Below are 13342 nucleotides of genomic sequence, written 5' to 3'. Positions count from 1 at the left end.
GTTTTTGTTTATGTTTGAAATTTTCATTGTTTTATAAACCAACTATGTACTTCATTGGAAAAACAATATATATAAGTTGCAAATGCAGTGCTTAACTTATGCAGTAATTAACTTTGCTTAATGAAATAGTAAATGAAGCAATAGGACCTTTTCTCCTATTAACTTCAGTTGTACCCTTAAAAATACTGTAAGGCTCTTGATTTCTAGTGTATAAGTTAACAACATTTTCTTTAACTTTCCTGAGAACAACAAAAACTAAGTAAAAGCACTGCAAATTGTGAAAAATAATTAATTCAGGCTATATCATTAGCTATACCTATTGTAAAAATAAGCAAAGCATCTATCATTCTTAAATTATGCACATGATGTTATCAAGAAAAAGATGGACAAATCCCAGGTCTTAAGTTTCAGGGTGAGGGGAAATGGAGATCTGGAGAAAATAATAATTTGTGAAAATTAGGTATGTTAGTAAAAGTTAACTGAAAATATAAGTAAGACTTTGTAACTTTAAAATTTATTATGATTTGTCAAGAGCTGAAACTTTAAAAAGGAATATCTCAATTATCAGAACTAAGGTTAAATAAGAGTTTGGATTATTCAAAATAGGACATATGCATATAATTTCATTTCTTCAAAATTTTAGTAGTGGCATCTTTTCTGAAAGCTACTGTGAGAAATTCTTCTCTGGTCTACGGCCATACCACCCTGAATGCGCCTGATCTCATCTGATCTCAGAAGCTAACCAGGGTCGGGCCTGGTTAGTACTTGGATGGGATAAATTCTTCTCTGATGGAAGAATATTGATCTCCAGTAATTTTTCTTAATCTATTTTTTAATACTTGTCTTCCTGGATTTTTATAGCAACTTGAGACCTTATATAGTTTTCTTAACCAAGTCACAATCAATTTCTGTTATCAAGGACAGATTTCTAAATTAATAGATCTCTAAAGTAGATCTCTAATTTCTAAATTCCTTAACAGTATTGACTTAAAGTTCTCCTTATAGCTTTCTTGTATTATGAGTTGCTTTCTTTACTGCTGTATTATTCTCTTCTAGGTATATTAAAATGTTTTAAGGGTGACATCTGAAAAACATTTCTATGTTATAGATAGTGGTAGAGCTGGTTATTCCACATTAAATTGTTATGTTCTGCTGCTGCTGCTAAGTCACTTCAGTCGTGTCCGACTCTATGTGACCCCATAGATGGCAGCCCACCAGGCTCCCCCATCCCTGGGATTCTCCAGGCAAGAACACTGGAGTGGGGTGCCATTGCCTTCTCTGTGTTATGTTCTATGTAATCTTAAGTCTTATTTTATGCATGTTTGAAAAAATGGACTAATTCTGCTTGGGCTAAATAAATTGGATTAATTAAATGGAAGAGGAGTAAGTTACAAGGAAAGATTTAATAATTCTTTAATTATTATTTCAAACCAGATATTAAATCAGTTCTAAGATAGAGCTGTCATGAAATTCCATATCTTTGAAAAACATAAGCAAGAAATCTATTGGCTGGAAGCAGTACTTAATTGAAAATTTCAGTGTGATTTGATATTGCCATTTAAATTATCTTCTTCAGTTACATTGGCATATGCAAAGTATCATGTGCTGATAAGTCAAGAACAATGATGGGGAATTCCCTGGCAGTTCAGTGGTTGGGCCTCTGCACTTTTCACTGCCAAGGGCCTGGGTTCTATCCCTGATCAGGGAACAAGATCCCACAGCCATGAGGCATGGACAAAAAAAATAATAAATCCTATCCCATTTATATTTATGCCAGTGATTAAACATTGGCATAAATATAAAACCTTTCTATTTTTCATAACTCAAAATATCATCAAATGGCAGATCAAAAGATACAAATAGGCTTGACAATATAAATGAATTCCAGATGCATATATCCTATGTTAACTAGGCTGTACTAGAATGTACACACAAGCAATTGAGTTTTTTTTAATATTCAACAAAGGTTGGCTATCTTGAGTGATATAATGAGGAGGAGTATTAACAGATTTAATAATACTGAGAAACCATCAAATGGAGCAGCTCATAGATAATACTGCTTTTTTGATTCTAACTTTGTAGGAAATACCTTTAGGAACTGTCCAGATGTTAGCTCAAATACCTGACTAGTGTGGAATATAATATTTTTCAGGAATGATTATCATTTCAATTGTTAAAACAGTTATATACAAAGAAATTGAATGGTTATGGCAACAGTTCTTTACCTGATTAAGACAAAATGAATTTGTCACTTCATATTTTGGATTTTTTGCTTTTATTGGCTTCAGTGTAATGTTCTGAAAGTGAAATTTATGAAATTCCTTAAGTAACAATTGTTCCTTTTTTTTTTTAACTTTCTTAGTTACACTGACTTAAAAGTAGGAATAAAAGAATCATTTCTCATTTTAACTATTTAAGCCAGGTCTTCTGTAGAAGTTACAATGATGCAGTTTGTTTTGTTTTTATTTTTTTCATGCAAGGAAGAAAGGAAAAACTTGGTTAAAGTTTAGATTTTAGTTTACCTTTTAAGGGGGAGGATGGTTTAGTAAATACAGGAAGTATGAAATAATGGATTCTTTACCAGCTAAGCCACAAGGAAATATTGAAGTGGGTAGCCTATCCCTTCTCCAGTGGATCTTCCTGACCCAGAAATCGAACCAGGATCACCTGCATTGCAGGCAGATTCATTACCAACTGAGCTATCAGGGAAGCCATGAAATGACAGTTTGGAGTAATTTTTCACCATTCAAGCTAGAAAGTTTAAGAGAAATGATTAGTATTCATCATTTAAGTATTTTAAACTTTCATTAATTTCTTATCAATTAAGGTGTTTTTAAAGCCCCAGAAGGATAAATTCAGGGACGCAGGCTTGCTTAAAAACTTGTACATATTGAGGTCTGTACTTTAGCCAGGAGTCTTAGAACTAGGATAAATTGTCATGCGCCTTTTAAAAACTGGGTCTTACTGAATAAACAGGCTGTCTAGAATAATGTTTTTCAACCTTGGCAGCAGTGCATTAGAAATCACCTGTAAAACTTTAAAAATAGTGTCCAGATATGAATTGGAGAGTGGGACCAGATAAATACAGTGTCAAAAGATCCATGTGACTAATGTGCTGCCATGTTTGAGAACCATCAGTCTAGGCGTTTTTGTTTGTTTCCACTTTGTAACTCTAGTTAAAATGACTTTGGTAAAAGGAAGAGACAGCTTATAATCAGTTTGTTCTATATTAAAATAAGTACCACACACTTGGATGAAAATGCTCAAAACATTCTTTAAAGGGGGCAAAATTTTTTTGTTCAAAGTGCTTGATTTTTATTCATAGAATATTATATGATAAACTTGGGCAGATTATTTAACATCTCTGGATATGCTTTCTTTCCAATAAAATAAGGAAATGACCTCCAATCACTTTTATGTACCCAGTCCTTTATAACAGAAGTGTGATTTGTTTTTCTAATTTAAAAATCTTCAGTAATTTTTTTCTGCTATAATGGTATTACATTCTGGTTTTACATTATGTATGGTATTATATTCATATTCAGTTTATCAAGTTTTTAAGTCAGTATTGGCTTGCTGATAATATTTGGTATCTCTGGAGCATTGATCTCAGTGCTTTGATAGATGATGGGTATTATTAACAAATCCTTCAATCAAATAGTTAACTCTAGATCTCTCTTTTTTTTGATTCTGTGATTAAAATTTGTTTAGTTGGAAGTGAAAACTTTCAATCAGAGTTTTATATTGAAGTTTTTAGGGAAATATGAAAATAGCACACATTATATACTGTGCAAAATATTCATTTGTTCAGTAGTTAACATATTTTATCCAGTTGGATCCTCATAAGGTAGGTATGTTATCACATACCTTTTCCCTGGAAAAGTTGGTTGACAAGTGTATATGTTGTCACTGTAGTGCTCAGTTTTATTAAGACCTGGCAGGGCTTCTTTCTTTATTGAAATGTGGTCTTAAGCTTGACAGTGAAAATATATATATATTTGCCTTTTAATTCCAAAGGCCAGGAACTTATAAACAAACAGAAATATGCACTTTTATTTTGTTTCTGGAAAGTCAACTATGTAAGAATAGAAGGATAAGCAAAATACTGAGTTTTAGGCTATCATTATTCATATATCTATAGTCTGTAAGACTTGTTTGAGGCATCCTATACTTGGTGTTGGGTTTGTTTTTAATTAAAATTCTTTGATGCCTTTTGCTCATGTTTTTAGATTTTGAAGTGATAGTTTTTGTAATAGTTGTGAGCTTTAGTTTTATATCAGAAAACTAAGATAATGCCCTTAAATTTTTCATCACAACACTAATGTGGTATGTTGTATTTTTATTATAGTTAAGAGTTTATATCATTGAATAATTTGTTTAGGTGCATATTTGGATAATTAAGATAGATATATGGATGCACATATATGATCATATTAATGAAGTCTGTTTTTTTTGTTTTTTTGTTCAAAGCTGAAATCATAATTTCTCTCCTAAATGTGAAAGCTACCTGAATCTATACCCTCAGTCTTTGCAGTCTGTCTTCTTGCCTTCCCTTTCCACCTAACCCCTAACACTTAAAATAATATTTAGTGGAGTGACATTAAGATGGTTCATGTCATTTTAAATACTTAAATTTTTTAAATTAAAGCACGTCCTTGAGTGGCATTTAGCACTTTTAACAATGTCCAGCATCAAACATTTTAGGAAAGAACAGTAACACATCCAGTGGAAACTGATGGCATTTCAGGAAGCAGAAGGTAACTATTAAAATTAGAATGTTAAGTTTGAATAAGATTTGGTGTTGACCAGCCTTGGTGCTCTGAAGCCTGAAGCAAATGATGCTCAGGTGGCTCATGAAAGCTGGCTTGGAGAGATGGATCAAGGCATTAACTACCAGTTTGGTGCTTTACCACACTGACTTAGGCTTGTGATTGGGGAGGATAGCACCAAAATGAATTGTAGGATCAAGAAAGAGGAACTTATGAACACCATGTCAGAGAGATCTCTTTTAATATCTACTCTACTGCCAGTGTCACCTGTAAAGGTATTTCTAAAGGTAAAGGAGGTACTATAAAATCCATTTGTTGCTATGTGGTTGAGGCTATCAGATAGTGCAGAAGTAAATAGAGTATTAATTAGATGGGATCTTTATTATAATGTTTAGCAAGCAGAGCAGACTTTATCATGCCTAATCAAATAGCTTCACTTTTAATAAGACTGTATCCTCTCAGATACATTCCTTTCTCTTATAGTAAATTCTTAATTATTTTAATTAAGCCTCTTAATGGCTATTTGGTAAAGATGGTTTTAGTATAAATGGTACTACTGCTTGTTTAAACCCTTATCTCTGCTGTAACTTGTTTCTTTTTAAACTATCACTTATTCAAGCGGTTTACTCTAAAGTAACACATCATTCTTTTTGCCTAATAATCCAAGTTGAAATTTGTGAGGAGATATTTATCCCATTAGGTAGAAAAGAAACTATCCCTTTTCAAAGCAAGTATCTCTTTAGAAATTTTGACTGATTCCAAGAGGGCAGAAACCTGGTAAGTGTAAGAATTTCTTGATTTAAGAAGTTGACCATTTTCTTAAAATCACTTTATTTCTAATATGCAAGACCTACAATTTAGATGATTTTTAAGTTAGCAAATATTAAAGTATTTTTATATACATTTGCAGAAATGTTTCCTAAATTTACTGGAGTAAAACAGAATGATTCTCCTAAAGAGAGATTACAGGTAAGTTAATTCTTCATTTTACCTTAGAATTTTAAGATTATATGGGTTATAACTAAATGGTTATAATTGTTTGATTTTATTTAAATGAAGAGTTGTCACTCATTTTTAAAAAAGATTTTTTCTTATTTTTTTGTGTTGTCACTCATTTTTTCACTTAGATGTTCATAGATTTCTTCATAAAAAAGATTGAATAGTGAAATGATTTGTCTGCATTTTTCTAATAGATGTATTTTTTTTAATATTATGTCAACTGTAAGTAGAACAAATTATAGTTTTGGCTAAGTCTTAAGGCTCTAAATACAGGAGAGTCTTGGTGTCCCCATATGCATGCAGTAAGGTGTGCACAGTAAGGTGGAATTTCTCCCCAAAAAGTAGTAGGGTGGTGGTAGTCAGAGTTTCTAAAACTTATAATTACCATTTATTGATTTTAGCACATTTATGTTTGATTAGTAGTTGACATGCTTTGAAAAGGGTAAAAGTAATTTTATCTTTTACTACTAATTCTAGTTGTCATCCTCATAAAACTTTTAATCCTTTGTACCCATTTCAAATACAGAATTACAGGTATATACCTTTTATTATTCCCCTGGAGAAGAGAATGGCAATCCACTCCAGTATTCCTGCCTGGAGAATCCCACAGACAGAGGCACATGGTAGGCTACAGTCCATGGGGGTCTCAAAGAGTCGGATACGACTGAGCGACTAACACCTTTTATTAAGGGCTCCTGGTAACTCAGACAGTAAAGAATCCACCTGCAATGCAGAAGACTGGGGTTCAATCCCTGGGTTAGAAAGATCCTCTGGAGAGGGGAATGGCTACCCACTCCAGTATTATTGCCTGGAGCATTCCATAGAAAGAGGAGCCTGGTAGGCTACCATCGATGGGGTTGAAAAGAGTCAGACCCAACTGAGCAACTAGCACAAACACCCCTTTTATTAGATCATAAGCTTATGTAATAACAGCTAACTCCAAGGGGAACACAATATAATACTATCTTGAAGGAGCTCTTAATAAGACAGATAATCACACAGTTAAAGACATTGTATGGCTAGTGCTGTAATCATCTATATTCATAATTTATTGAGAAAATGAAGGAGGAATATATATCTATATATATACACACACATATACTACATGAAGGAGGAAATGCTTAAAATGGGTTTTAAATTACAGAGAAAGGGAAGAAATGGTTAGTATATTGACATACTGATTAGGGACTTTTTTTTAAACAGAGGTAGTAGCATGAAGTGAGTCAAAAAGCATAGGAGGTGTGTTCAGAGAAATATGGTAGCAGATGGTGTTTGTATGGGATTAGTTGTCTTTGGAGATGTAATGGGGGGGGGTTTGTACACATAAAGTGTTAATATTTAATTTGCTAGGTAAGCATTAACTCTCAAAGGTTTTTGAGTGGGAAGAAGATCCAGATGATCTGTCTTGCCCATAAGTATTAGTGGAAACAAAATTATGTCAAGTTATAAACAAACTTTGGAATAATTCTCAATATAGCACATAGAATGCTATCTTTATGATCTGTTTGTGACCAAGTTTTTCTCAGTGTCACTCACTGAAGAATTTAATGCTTATTCAAGACATAAAATAAAGTATATTTATAGAATAATGAATAAATGTACATACTTATGTGTTTCATAAAGTAATGTTTTGCTGATTTAAATCTCAGCATTTGACTTTAAAACTTTGGGCTTGGGTCTCTATTATTGTTGAGATAAACATTCCTATGGCCTTAATTTTATTCAAGCTAGCATAAGTATTCATATACTTCATTTATGCCTTATCAACTAATGATAATCCTAACCCTTTTATTCAATGGAGGGGTCTGTAGTTTAGCAGATAAGGTACCTGGGCTTGGGCACTGTAACTTATCTTGCCACTGAATAAATATGAAAATTGAAGTTACATCTAAGTCCTGTTGTCAACTGTGAAAATGAAAGTCATTCAGTCGTGTCTGACTCTTTGTGACCCCATGGACTGTAGTCCGCTAGGCTCCTCTGTCCATGGAATTCTCCAAGCAAGAATACTGGAGTGAGTAGCCCTTCCCTTTTCCAGGAGATCTTCCCAACCCAGGAATCAAACTCAGATCTCCTGCATTGCAGGCAGATTCTTTACCATCTGAGCCACCAGGCAAGCCCTCTGTGAACTATAAGTGGGGATAATAACTATACCAAACTCATATGATTATTGGAGAAGGAAGTGGCAACCCACTTCATTTTTCTTGCCTGGAGAATTCCATGGACAGGAACCAGGTGGGCTGCGGTCCATGGGGTTGCAGAATCGGACATGACAGCAACTAACATAGGATTATGGGCGTTCCTGGTAGCTCAGCTGGTAAAGAATCCGTTTGCAATGCAGGAGACCCTGGTTTTACTTTCACTTTCTCTCTTTTCATAGGATTATTGTGAGAATTAACTATATAAAAGGCTCACCCAAGTATTAAATATTTATTATAATACAGTTTTTCTTAATAAGTAGTTAGTGAAGTGAAAGTGGCTCAGTCCTGTGCAACTATTTGCGACTATATAGTCCATGGAATTCTGCAGGCCAGAATACTGGAGTGGTAGCCTTTTCCTTCTCCAGGGGATTTTCCCAACCCAGGGATTGGACCCAGGTCTCCTGCATTGCAGGCAGATTCTTTACCAGCTGAGCCACAAGGGAATCCCTATAAGTAGTTAACAGAATACTCAATCAGAATTTGTTGATAATCTGTGCATCAACCACCATGTGATTTTTTTTTTTTTTAAATAAACACACCCTCCATTTATATCACTAATTCACTAAGGAAAAGGAGGTAAAGAAAGTGGATTAGTCTCTGCTGCTGCTGCTAAGTCACTTCAGTTGTGTCCAACTCTGTGTGACCCCATAGACGGCAGCCCACCAGACTCCCTTGTCCCTGGGATTCTCCAGGCAAGAACACTGGAGTGGGTTACCATTTCCTTCTCCAATGCATGAAAGTGAAAAGTGAAAGTGAAGTCGCTCAGTCGTGTCAGACTCTCAAAGACCCCATGGACTACAGCCTACCAGGCTCCTCCATCCAAGATTTGGTATAAAAGCTCAGTTTTTATTTTCAATAAGTCACAGGAAAGCATTTGAAAATAGACAGCACTGTTTAATAACATATGTGTTAAGTCTGTGTATGCTAGTAACTTAAGACCATAGACTTTGATGACTGACTCTACTTAAAAGCTATATAATGGCCAAGTTGTTTAATCTTTCTAAACCTTTTCTCATTTGTAAGATAGCAATAATTATACCTTATAAATTTATGTGACTTTAATAACATATTCAAAGACAGTGTTAAGTTATATTCTATTCTCTTGTATTTTGTTGTTGTTGTTGTTATACTTCTTCTGTGATTAAAGCTCTGAAAGATTTATTTAACTCTGTCTTAACAGGTAAAGTCTTCTGTGCAAGATACAACCTCTGGGGTAACTAGCCTGGTTCATCAGACTGCATGTTCAAATGGAACACCACCAAACCACCACCAATTAGTATTTAATCATCAAGAACCAGAACATTCACAGAGTGTGGAAAACATTTCACCTTTACAAATTCTGCCTCTTTTAGGTAAGAAATTAATGAGTAAATAGCTGTGATTGAACAGTTGACTTCTAAATGAAAATGCCAAGGTCATCCTAAATATTATGTATCTGAAATACTGAAAATCATAACTAGTAAATTCCAGGGTAGAAATAATCCCTGAAGCATATTCCTTTATACCCAAATGTATTCATTACATTTGAATGAAAGAAAATTGTATGTACAATTCACACACAACTTACTTTCATATAGAGTATATACACTGGCATATGGGCCATACATAAAAACCTGTCACTGCTGTAGTTCATGGGCTTTCCTGGTGGCTCAGAGGTTAAAGTGTCTGCCTCCAGTGCGGGAGACCGGGTACGATCCCTGGTTTGGGAAGATCCCTTGGAGAAGGAAATGACAACCCACTCCAGAATTCTTGCCTGGAGAATCCCATGGATGGAGGAGCCTGGTTGGCTACAGTCCACGGGGTCGTAGAGTCAGACATAGCAAGCTCTGAGCAGACTTGTGAAATGTTGCTCTAATTTCCATGATGTCTCTGTGGGTTGGAAAGGTAGATTAGAATGGGGAAAAGATTGTTAGAGACTCTAGAGGTAGAGAAATAGTTATAAACATTAAAAACAGTTTACAGTTAAAGAAACTTGAGCTAGAAATACTTGCCTAGTGGTAGTTCCCATTTACCAAAAACATCTTCCAAAACTAGAAATTTTTATAGTTAGATTCATTTGACTTTATCATTGTCTCATCTGTTAGTCTTGTCAGAAGTGAAGGTATCGCCTTTCTCATCATGGTTCTCCTGGGGATGTATGACACAGGGAGATGCTTCTCTGACAGTGGTGAGCCCAACTAATGGGGTGCCTGAACCTTGATAAATGTATTCAGGCCTAGACTAGGAGCAGATGTGAACATACCATATCCAGGTCTCCTTCTGTCTAGACTGCTCCCTGGTTTCCATTTGACCTTCCAAGGGCAGAAGTTTCTCCAAAGCAGAAGAAATTTCTAAGATGTTTTACTGAAGCACAGATTAGGAGGAACATGATGATCCTCCATTATTGCTTCTAGTAAAAGCTCCCTACTGTTCTGTGTTAGAATATTTCATTTTGTATTTAACTTGAGTTATAGCTCTTGACTGGAGGAGTGGGGATAATGGAGAAAATATCAGAGGCAACACTGGTGGGTATCCCAGGAAAAAGAATAAATAAAGATCCAAAATATGAAATATTTATATCCATTCTTTTTAGAAAAAAATATTTTTAAGGTCTTCAGGAGAGTAACTGAAGAGGTAGTTGTTCCAAGTCATATATTATCTTAAATACCATTGCTACATTTGGATCTTTTATTTTGCACACAATGAGCAGGTTCAAACAAGAGCATGACAAAATCAGATTTTACATTAGGAAGAGATTGCTGCTTGCTATATAGGGGATGAACTAAGATGAAGATGCTCTGATATAGTTGGGACCAAGTAAAGAAGCTGAGTGCTATAGTCTAGGAAAGAAACTATGATGACCAAAACTAAGGCAGTAAGTACAAAAAGGCTGTGGCTAAATTAGATATTTCTGTGGCAGAATTACTACGCTTTATTAGAATCAGTATCTTCCAATAGCTGGCTTGAAAACAAAAGGGATTTTTCATTTCGGACATGTTTGTGTGCTAAGTCACCTCAGTCGTGTCTGACTCTTTGTGACCCTATAGACTGTAGCCCACCAGGCTCCTCTGTCCATGGAATTCTCCAGGCAAGAATACAGGAGCGGGTTGCTGTATCCTCAACACTCCAGGGGATCTTCCCCACCCAGGGATCAAACCCATTTAAATTTAAGTCTCCTGCATTGGCAGGCAAGTTCTTTAACACTAGCACCACCACATTTAAGATATTGCAGAATATCTAATTGGAAATATATAACTAGAAATAGTTTTCTGGAACTAACAGGGTGTAACAAGAACTATATTTAGGAATATATAGAAGCTGTTTGAAGCCATAAGAATGAAGGAAAAGATACAGAGCAGGAAGAGAAAGGTCAAGAACAAATTCTAGGTAACCAGACTCCCTCAGTAAAAGTAGAAAAAAATGAATAAGTTAAAACAAGAGGTAAACAAAACCTAGAGGAAAAGGAAAAATGAATAGATAATAGAAATAGATAATAGAAACCCGGCAGATACATTTTAGGAGGAAATCATCACAGTTATCAGTTCTTGTACAAAGCATTAAAGTACCATGAGGAATAAGGAGAGAAGGTTATAATTGGCAATGTGATATGCTGGGTTTTTTGTTTTTGTGGGGTTTTTTGTTTTTTTGTTTTTGCTTTTACAAAAGCTTCTTTTATGGCCATTGTGATCGGGCAGAGGCAGATTCTTATAAATTGGGAAGTAATGGAATCTGAATGTAAACCAGTCTACTAGGAAGTTTGTTGGTGAAGAGAATGGGAAGATGGCTATGGCTTTAAACAGAAAGATAGGTATTTTGTTTTTGTAAGACTAGAAGAGAGATTGTTTTGTTTTGAATTTTGAATGTGAGAGATTTGAATGTGTCTGAAGATCATGGCATCGGGTCCCTTCACTTCATGGGAAATAGATGGGGAAACAGTGGAAACAGCGTCAGACTTTATTTTGGGGGGCTCCAAAATTACTGCAGCCATGAAATTAAAAGACGCTTACTCCTTGGAAGAAAAGTTATGACCAACCTAGACAGCATATTCAAAAGTAGAGACATTACTTTGCCAACAAAGGTCCATCTAGTCAAGGCTATGGTTTTTCCAATGGTCATGTATGGATGTGAGAGTTGGACTGTGAAGAAAGCTGAGCGGCGAAGAATTGATGCTTTTGAACTGTGGTGTTGGAGAAGACTCTTGAGAGTCCCTTGGACTGCAAGGAGATCCAACCAGTCCATTCTGAAGGAGATCAGCCCTGGGATTTCTTTGGAAGGAATGATGCTGAAGCTGAAACTCCAGTACTTTGGCCACCTCATGTGAAGAGTTGACTCATTGGAAAAGACTCTGATGCTGGGAGGGATTAGGGGCAGGAGGAGAAGGGGGTGACAGAGGATGAGATGGCCGGATGGCATCACCGACTCGATGGACGTGAGTTTGAGTGAACTCCGGGAAATGGTGATGGACAGGGAGGCCTGGCATGCTGCGATTCATGGGGTCGCAAAGAGTCGGACACGACTGAGTGACTGAACTGAACTGAACTGAACTGAACTGAATGTCACTTGGATAGGGTAAGGTTGTTTTCATTATAGCAAATTTATAGAGAATGGTGGGGATAGCTTTGAAGAAGAACAGACACTGAAAAATAATGGAAAGATTGCAGTCTAAATGGTCTCTGGAGACTTTCCTGGTGGTCCCGTGGCTGAAACTCCATGCTCCCAATGCAGGGACCTGGGTTCAATCCCTGGTCGGGGAACTAGATCCCACATGTTACAACTAAAGATCCCACGTGCTACAACTAAGACCTGGTGCAGCCAAATATATATATATATATATATATATATATATATATATATATGGCTGTGGGTGTGTGGGTACACATTTATATTTAACGGTCTTTTGTCCCTATTTTAACATCCTATCTATAAAATGTCAGGCTTTGACTAAGTCTTCAATTGGATCAGTTTCTTGTATTTTCTTCAATTTCTGCTTTTTTGTGATTGTTCAGTTCAGTCACTCAGTCGTGTCCAACTCTTTGCAACCCCATAGACTGCAGAACGACAGGCTTCCCTGTCCATCACCAACTCCAGGAACCTACTCAAACTCATGTCCATCAAGTCTGTGATGCCATCCAACAATCTCATCCTCTGTTGTCCCCTTCTCCTCCTGCTTTCAATCTTCCCCAGCATCAGGGTCTTCTCAAATGAGTCGGTTCTTCACATCAAGTGGCCAAAAGTATTGGAGTTTCAGCTTCAGCATCAGTCCTTCCAGTGAACACCCAGGACTGATTTCCTTTAGGATGGACTGGTTTGATCTCTTTGCTGTCCAAGGGACTCTCAAGAGTCTTCTCCAACACCACAGTTCAAAAGCATCAATTCTTCAGTGCTCAGCTTCCTTTA

General features: G+C 35.9%; 1 protein-coding gene across 13 annotated transcripts in view; it reads left to right on the top strand.

Annotated features, from left to right (window-relative positions):
- The window catches only part of BRDT (bromodomain testis associated), a 59579-nt gene that overhangs the window by 29578 nt on the left and 16659 nt on the right, over window positions 1–13342 (top strand). For all 13 annotated transcript variants that reach the window (XR_008715779.1, XM_055585153.1, XM_055585152.1 and 10 more), the window contains 2 exons: window positions 5680–5738; window positions 9147–9318. Coding sequence is in view for 12 of the 13 variants with exons in the window: in XM_055585153.1 (XP_055441128.1) it covers window positions 5680–5738; window positions 9147–9318 (231 nt within the window). In the remaining variant the exon portion in view is untranslated. The remainder of the gene's footprint in view (window positions 1–5679; window positions 5739–9146; window positions 9319–13342) is intronic.

The sequence above is a fragment of the Bubalus kerabau genome, chromosome 6 (assembly GCF_029407905.1).
Source record: "Bubalus kerabau isolate K-KA32 ecotype Philippines breed swamp buffalo chromosome 6, PCC_UOA_SB_1v2, whole genome shotgun sequence".
In the NCBI taxonomy this organism is placed as follows: domain Eukaryota; kingdom Metazoa; phylum Chordata; class Mammalia; order Artiodactyla; family Bovidae; genus Bubalus; species Bubalus kerabau.
The sequence above is the reverse complement of the archived record's forward strand: the minus strand, read 5'-3'. Positions and strand labels throughout refer to the sequence as shown.